Consider the following 8,928-nt stretch of genomic DNA (forward strand, 5'->3'; position numbering starts at 1 on the left):
ACCTATAATACATGATTTGACATCAGTTTTGCAAATTAAAAATAACTATATACTTACACTACTAATAAATTAAATTTTATAGCATTCGGTTGATTAGAACCATGGTATTTAACTGACGGATACACTCACATACATTTTAGTATTTTACATATCAAAAAAAAAAAAAAAAAATTATAGTTACCAAAACTAAAAGGAAATCAAGCTAACTCGTTTAACTATTTCAAAAGAAAAATAAAACTAAAATAGTTGGTATGACAGTCCCGTATAGCTTTTGCTTTAGCGGTCAAATAATACTCTCAAAACCAAACCTCTTTCTGTGTGCTTTAAGCTTTTCATTCATATCTAACATATACATCATGGCTCTGTCTATACATTATACATACATGTATATGTGTATATATACATACATATACACACAAATACACACAAATTAAGAGTGTGAGAATCATATGGAACCGCCTAGCTAGCTAGCTAGTACCTTAAGTTATCCTAAAATTAGGAAATAGTGAAAGGTGGTGATACATGTGTTATACATACATTCCATACAGTAAGAAAGAGACAACTTTTCCTTTATCTCTCTGGAATTCAGTTAAAGTTTGAAGGAATTCTGGTGTTTTTCATGGTTAAAGCCACAGGTTACTTATCATACTCTCTCTCTCTCTCTCTCTCTCTCTCTCTCTCTCTCTCTATACTTCAAATAGTATATTTGTTCTAAGGATAATATCACTTTTCAAGAATATATCTCACTCAGGTGCTCACCAACATGTGTTTTCTTTCTTTTTCATCATAAATATCCTTCAAATTTGCAGTAAAAAGCAGTTCTTGATCGACTCTTATAGTATTTTTCCTGTATTTTTCGGTGATTTGATGATGATTATTTCATGGATATTGATGAATAATAACAAGTAGCGAATACGGTTGATGAACGAATACGAACAAGAATGAATATCAGCAGCTCTGATCTCATTGATGCAAAGCTTGAAGAACATCAGTTATGTGGATCCAAACACTGTCCCGGTTGCGGTCATCGACTTGAAGGAAAACCGGTATGAATTTTGATCGTGCAGATGATTATTAATTCTTTCCAAAAATATTCTAAGGTTTGGAAAATAATAATCTAGAATCAATTCAAAAGAATATAAACTTATGCAAATTCTTGAACTTCTCTTCTATATATGTAAGACAAAATTCCCAACAATTTTTTTTCTTGTATTTTCAAGAATATTAATTCATGTTTTTGATGATTCTAATTCTTTTTATTTAACACCAAATTCCCAGTTTTTGTTTTTTTTTTTTTTTTTGTTCTCAAGAGCTTCAACCTTATGTTCTTGATTATTTTCCTAGCTTTTATTTAACTTTCTATCTATGTATCTACAAATTTCCAATTATCATTTTTTTTTTCATTTTCAAGAACTCCATATCTTAAAAAGATTAAATTTTTATGTGATTATTTCTTGTAATTATTTTACTAATTTCTGTAAATCATTTACAGGATTGGGTGGGTCTACCAGCAGGAGTTAAATTTGATCCAACGGATCAGGAACTGATCGAACATCTTGAAGCCAAAGTTGAAGCCAAGAACTTGAAATCTCACCCGTTGATTGATGAATTCATCCCTACAATTGAAGGTGAAGATGGGATTTGTTATACTCATCCTGAAAAGCTTCCAGGTGATTGTTCTTTTTTTTCTTGATCTTCTGTTGTGTCATGTGTGCATGAATGAGAGACCATTGCTGTCATTTTCAACAAATCTGATTGTTTTTTTTTTTTTTATTTTACTATTTTTGCTGACTTTCTTGAAAGAAATAAGAACATATAAAAAAGAAGAAGAAGAAAACATAACTTGTTCAGTGTTGTTTGTCCCAGAATTCAAGAGTTAGGTTTTACTATGAATGCACACAGTGGTTTCTTGTCTTTTAAGAAAAGAAACATTAAATGGATGGGTTTCTCAAATCTAGGGTTTCTTTTATTTGTTATACCTATAAATCTACTTTTGATTTTGGAATATTTGATTACAACATATTTTTGAATTAGAAGTTTATAACTAAATTACTAAAACACTATAAAATCCAGACTGAAAAACAAATACACAAGATACCATAGGAAAAAAAATTCTGGGTCCGTCGATTAAAACGGATGAACTAAGTGAAATTTGTTCTTGATGTTTTAGGTGTTACAAGAGACGGGTTGAGTAGACACTTCTTCCATCGGCCGTCTAAAGCATACACCACGGGAACTAGAAAAAGAAGAAAGATCCAAACCGAATGTGATCTACAAGGTGGTGAAACGCGTTGGCACAAAACAGGCAAGACTCGACCAGTTATGGTTAATGGGAAGCAAAAAGGGTGTAAGAAAATATTGGTGCTCTACACAAACTTTGGTAAAAATCGAAAACCCGAGAAAACCAATTGGGTAATGCATCAATACCACCTTGGACAAAATGAGGAAGAACGCGAGGGTGAGCTTGTGGTGTCGAAGATATTTTATCAGACTCAACCACGACAATGCAATTGGTCCGAAAGGGCTAGTAATAACAATGTGTTATCGAATGTGATCCCCATCGAGGGGGCAAATAATGAAATGAGCAGGAGTGGAAGTGGCAGTTGTTCATCAAAAGAGATTAACATAGCTAACACTTCTACTCGTGCTCATAATAACATGGATGAACTCTCTGCGGTTAGCGTTAGTGCAGTTATGTCGAGCTACAATCCCATGGACCATATGCAACATCTAAAAGGCGTCGATCATTTTAGCTTTGTTCCGTTTCGGAAAAGCTTTGACGAGGTGAGTTTTACACAATTTATAAAATGATTACTTCATTTCGTGTTGCCATCACCGTATATCAAATCTACAACCATGTTCATTACTTCTTTTCAACTTGTTACCAGTCATAATCGTTTTTTAAATATATAGATTATGCGACATGATACACATGTTATATTCGTTATTTTCATTGATTATCTTGTTTGACTTGTTTAACTATATGTATGATATATTAAACCAATTAAATTTGTTAAAAAAATGTGGTTTTAGCTTAGCTCACATAAGGAATAAAAATATTGTCACACTTAATTCGTCACGTATTATAACTGTGTGTAAGTATAAATTATTATTTTTGAGCATGTCAAATATAACCTTTTTACTGACTTGTATTCAATTCGTATCCATATTTTAATAATTTTTAAACTCAAAGATTACAAAATTAATTTATTGATTTTATTAATTTTGATAGAAAGAATTTTATTATTTTAAAGAATTTAGTATGTTACTATATTAATTAAAATATGTTTTAAGTTTGAAATATATTTTTATACATGATACACTTGTTATATATTTGTTTTCTTCCCATTTTTTTCTATTATTCATGTGATACACCAATATCAATCAAATACACCAAAATTTGTCTGGATGTTAACTTAATTATGGGCATAAAACAAGGGCCATAATTTTAGAAATTAGTTGAGTGCAAGGTTAAGAGATGATCTCAAAATGGGTTAAAGGTTGCTTTTATCACATACTTGCCTTGTGCTATCAGCAAACCCAAGTCTTGATCATTCCTATAGTACTTTGTGCATTATTTGTTGTACATTGTTCCAAACACACTATTCAAGTGTACAACTGTTTGATGCAGGTGGGTACTACCGGAGGAGAAGCTTCAACCGGAAGGGATATAGGAGTGGTGGGAGGTATCACGTGCAATGAACATGACCTACAAAGACAACAGCAACAACAACACGTGACCCAACACAATCCACATCATCAACAGATGGCAGCTGCTGCATTCCACGTCAGCAGGGCAAGTCATCCTGTATCCACTCTTGTATCGCCACCTCATCCGCCACATCACCTGCATCACACCTCCATTATGCTTGATGAGGACTCATTCCATGTCTCAAGAATCATGGACAATTTTCAGGTGATTTACATTTCCCACATAGATTTTGTATGTAGAGACGTTTTTGAAAACTAACTTTATGTTTGGAACTATGATAATCGTATAAATCACTTGTATATTGTACATTGGATTATTTAATTAAGGATATAGTCAGTGGCGAAACTTAAGATTTCCGACCGAGGGTCGAAAACGTATATACCTAATAAAATTATAAAACCGGGGGTCGAAAACGTATATAACTAAAAAATTCTATACGAAAACTACATACCATACACTACTAAGCGAAAAGTTTGTGGGATCGGGCGCCCCTCCGGCCCCTACAAAGCTGCGCCCCTGGATATAGTGTGGTCACTACAAGAAACGTGGAATTAGCGGCAACAATGAACATTTAGCATGTTGTTTACCCGATGTCGCCGCTAATGCCTACGCTCTCGTGTGCTCGTGCGAGTGCTAAATCTAACAAGAAATGTATGTAGTATGTTGATTATTTAATGATATAGTGTGGTGGCTACAAGAAATGTGGGAATTAGCGGCGACAATTGACATTTAGCAACAACATTTGGCTTGTTGCTTACCCGATGTTGCCGCTAATACCTAAGATCTAGTGTGCTCGTGCGAGTGCTAATTCTAACCGATGATAAGGGGATGGATTCAAGGGATAGGGGTACTTAATTAGGCCATTAGGGGTGACAGTACTAGCAGATAAAGGTAAAGTTTGCCTATTCCTAGGGATAGAGGTAAATTTTGCTTATATCCACCATTTCAAGACCCTATCAATAGTCAGCGGTGGTCTCATAATTATTTCTGAGGGTGCGGATGGGGGTTGATCCATATTTTCAAAGGGCGTGATCCAGTTTTTTGTCTATAAAATACAAAAAAAAAGAAAAAGAAATTCAAGGGGTACATCCGTCCACCCACCTATACACATATGTCATGTATGTATGTAAACATGTATCTATGCATTTAAAAATTAATAATAATGTGTGTGTATGAATGTAAGCATGCATGTATATATGCATATTAAAAAATAATAATGTTTTTTTGTTAACAGCAGCAGCATCAACATCATCATAAGATGGGAGGAGGGAGATCAACATCAGGATTGGAGGAACTGATAATGGGGTGCACTCCATCATCATCAACTGATATTAAAGAAGTTAGTTTTTCACCACCTTTTTGACTCTGAATTTTATGTAAATTATATTGATTTTATATTACATTGAAAAATTAAATATAAATCAAAACCATATTATTTTAACTAAAGGAAGAGAAGGGATAAAGCATTTAATTTGTTCCTTTCCCCTTTTCTCTTTTGATGCTTCTTATTGCCTATTTCTTTTTATAAATTTGTTGGATTCGGTATTACTGGTTATTTGAATTTCATTATATTTTAATTTTAATACCAATTTAGAAAACTAATCTGTGTGTAAGTAAATTTTGTATACTTGCCCTTATATATTCTTCTTCTTATACTCTTCCCCTTAATAGAAATATAATGTGTCTAGTACTTTAATAGTGTCTATTTCAAATTTAGGATTTTCTTATTTTTTAAGAAAACACTTAAAAGTGATAAATATCCACTTATTTTTAATTTACTTGTAGTTAGACTTATCTAACTACTATAATAAAAGAAACTAACTTTTGTACACGTGTCATTCATTGAAAGTATCATTAAATCTATATTTATCTTATATTAACTTAATAAATAATAAATTAATATTAAATATTATCATACATTAATAAAATATTATCCTCAAATCTAAATTGTTAATTTAATATATTTTTAAAACAAATACCTCTCTTATCTACTTATCTTATATTAAATATATAAATAATGAATTAATATTAAATGTTTTCCTAATTTATTAAAAATATTTTTTTTTTATTATTTGGTATACAAAGTTATATTTATTCAACTCGTGTAAAACGCAGGGTTTTTAAGGATGTAATTTTTTTTAATTATTTGGTAGATTTTTCAACCCGACTATATACGTGTTTTTTTAAAGATACGACGTTTTTAGTATTTAATATAGAAAATTACATTTATTTAGGATATAATTTTTTTATTATTTGGTAGATTTTTCAACCCGACTATACACGGGTTTCTTAAAGATACGACGTTTTTAGTATTTAATATACAAAATTATTTATTTAATCTGTGTAATACACATGGTTTTTAAAGATATAACTCTTTTTTAGATCTATTCAACACGTGTAATATACGGGGGTTTTAAAGATGTAATTTTTTATTATTTGTAGATTTATTCAACCCGATTATACACAGGTTTTTTAAAGATACGACGTTTTTAGTATTTAGTATACAAAATTACATTTATTTAATATGTGTAATACACATGGTTTTTAAAGATATAACTTTTTTATTATTTGATATATAAAATTACATTTATTTAACCCGTACAATATAATGGTTCATAAAGATATAACTTTTAATTATTTAATATATAAATTACATTTATTCAACCCGTGTAATACACGGGATTATAACCTAGTATTATATAAATATATATCATACTATTATATAATTTCATCGTTGACATGACAAATATAAAACAAAAAACAAGACAAGAGATTTTAGGTTGTCGATTGGTATTCAAAGTAAGATTAAATCATGGATGTTGGCATCCAACATTTTCTTTTCACTCTTTTTGAACAAAAAGTACAAAGAAACTCAAGCTCGTACTCAAATATGTCCCAAAGTGAAAATCCTAGTAATACCTTTTTTTTAGATTTTCTAGCATTTTATAAATAACATATGCCATTAACAATTTGTAAACATTCATCGCCAATTTCACTTTAAAGTTAATTATATATCGATGTTACAAATGATAAATGATAAAGATTATGCCTTATAAAAACATGTTAAAATGATTTTTTTTATAGTTTTTGTATTCATAATCACTGATACTGACAACTCCTCAAATAAGATCATTTACGTCTATTCATTTATAGAAAAAAAAGTTTATTTAAATTTGTATGATACCGATATATGATCTAATTAAAGATGAAATTAACTTAGGCTACAATCAACTTCTAATTTCGAATTGAAAGGTAAAAGTTATAAAATGATTGTAAGATCGATGCATGACCCAAAAACTTTTTTGACGAATGGCATCCTAGGACAAAGAGAGACACAACACCCTATGTGCTTGAAGGCCAAAAGCACCATGAAATTTAGGTATAGTCTCCGTAAGACCAACTTTTTCTTACTTTCTTTTAAAAATAGAAAGAAAACACATGTTACCCTTCATTATTTAAGACATTTTATAAGATGGAGTTTCTAATGTTAGCAAAAGTGATTATAGTTACAGGTAAAGGATCCTGTAAAAAAAGCCTAAAGTGTGAGAAGAGTAAGAAAGAATCTCAGCCATTAGATCTTTTGATCTAATGGTTAAGATTAATAGGGACCAAATTGTAAAATATTTTCATTAATTTGGACTGATTTGAAATATCTAGGGGCAATATAGTCTTTTAAACCCACTAAAAATTAGGTAATGCACATGTAACTTCCCCCGTCTTTTTTAAACGTCAATAACTTTTTATACGTAACTTTTTTTTAAAAAAAATTACACCATAATAACGAGCGTTTTTTGATCTTTAATATGAGTACCATATTTCTATACTTATATAGAGAAAAAAAATATGTTTCGATCAGATGTTTAGTCAATGAATAGTGTTATATACTTGCTGAATGGTGTTATATACTTGCTGAATGGTTTATATACTTGCTGAATAGTGTTATATACTTGCTGAATGGTGTTATATACTTGCTGAATGCTGAATGGTGTTATATACTTGCTGAATGGTGTTATATACTTGCTGATCGAATAGTGTTATATACTTACTGAATAGTGTTATATACTTACTGAATGGTGTTATATACTTGCTGAATGGTGTTATACACTTGCTGAATAGTGTTATATACTTACTGAATGGTGTTATATACTTGCTGAATGGTGTTATATACTTCCTATAATTGGCGGTTATGGGGAGTTTTTAATTAATTGAATTAATGATAAAATTATTTGTTTACCCTTTTCAATTAATTTAGATCTAATGGCTGAGATTCTTTCTTACCTTTCTCACACTTTTGGTCTTTTTTACAATAACCTTACCCGTTAGTTACAAACGTTTTAGTTACTTAATATCAAAATAATAGGATTTTGAAAACATGTAAGGGTACGCGATTCTAAGGTAAAGTTTAGATATACAAATTCGAATAGAGAACCAATTTAAATACATAATTGCAAGCGTTCAATACTGAACCAATTTAAATAAAGAATTGCAAGAACTGCATAAACACTTATACGTAATGTTGTAATTATATTACATAAGATGATTTTTAACCGTCTTTCTTCTGTCTCTCCCAATGTGCGCGATTATCATCTATAAATAAAGTACAAATGTTTATATAGTTCTTACGTTTCTCTACATGGTTTTGTATTGAGCACATCATGTGGGATAAAACCCGTCATTCCCGTATTCCTATTAATTTATTAAACAGAAACATGAATTCAAACTCTATATAATCCTTAAAATCTAACTTGAAAATGCAGGAATCATCAATCACAAACCACCAAGAGGCAGACTGGTTGAAGTACTCCACCTTCTGGCCTGGTCCTGACAGTCAAGATCATCATTGAAATCAGCAAATAAAAAAAAAAGAAGAAAAAAAAAGAAACCAAGTAAAAAAAAAAAAAAAGAGACAGCATCACTACCATCATCATCATGAGACCACCTTACTTGAACCCTAGTTGCAGCTGGTTCTTTTTCACCAACACACAGACCCCATGTCCTCAATCTTTTTCTTTTTTTACTTTTCCCTCTTTCTCTCTCTAGAACTCCTTGCATTTGCAGGCCTTAGATACATATACAAATCAGGCTTAACCAGAAACTAACTGTACAACAAACCCCATGTTGGTAAAGAGAAAAGAAGCATCCAAAAAGAGGAAAAGAAGAAAAAAGAATTCAAGAAAAGGTTCATCTCTAGTTATCTACTGGCACCAAGATATATG

At 30.8% G+C, this 8,928-nt stretch overlaps 1 protein-coding gene across 3 annotated transcripts; it reads left to right on the forward strand.

Moving 5' to 3' along the window:
* Window positions 1-426: 426 nt before the first annotated feature.
* Window positions 427-8,615, forward strand: LOC110893766 (NAC domain-containing protein 75). 3 transcript variants are annotated; one of them, XM_022140893.2, is made up of 7 exons: window positions 427-635; window positions 910-1,046; window positions 1,493-1,670; window positions 2,171-2,784; window positions 3,632-3,916; window positions 4,950-5,051; window positions 8,470-8,615. In XM_022140893.2, exons 1-7 carry the CDS (start codon window positions 620-622, stop codon window positions 8,554-8,556), a joined length of 1,419 nt encoding a protein of 472 aa, XP_021996585.1. In that variant the 5' UTR covers window positions 427-619; the 3' UTR covers window positions 8,557-8,615. The 3 variants fall into 3 exon arrangements, with proteins under 3 accessions (XP_021996585.1, XP_035836609.1, XP_021996584.1); XM_035980716.1 differs by having other exon boundaries at window positions 428-635; window positions 810-1,046; window positions 4,947-5,051; XM_022140892.2 differs by having other exon boundaries at window positions 428-635; window positions 4,947-5,051.
* The last annotated feature ends 313 nt before the right edge of the window (window positions 8,616-8,928 follow it).

The sequence above is a fragment of the Helianthus annuus genome, chromosome 12 (genome assembly GCF_002127325.2).
Source record: "Helianthus annuus cultivar XRQ/B chromosome 12, HanXRQr2.0-SUNRISE, whole genome shotgun sequence".
NCBI lineage: Eukaryota > Viridiplantae > Streptophyta > Magnoliopsida > Asterales > Asteraceae > Helianthus > Helianthus annuus.

Coding starts and splice junctions, on each gene's coding strand:
- LOC110893766 (XM_022140892.2), top strand. Junction 2,785..3,631: donor TTCGGAAAAGCTTTGACGAG/GTGAGTTTTACA, acceptor TGTTTGATGCAG/GTGGGTACTACCGGAGGAGA. Junction 5,052..8,469: donor CATCAACTGATATTAAAGAA/GTTAGTTTTTCA, acceptor TTGAAAATGCAG/GAATCATCAATCACAAACCA.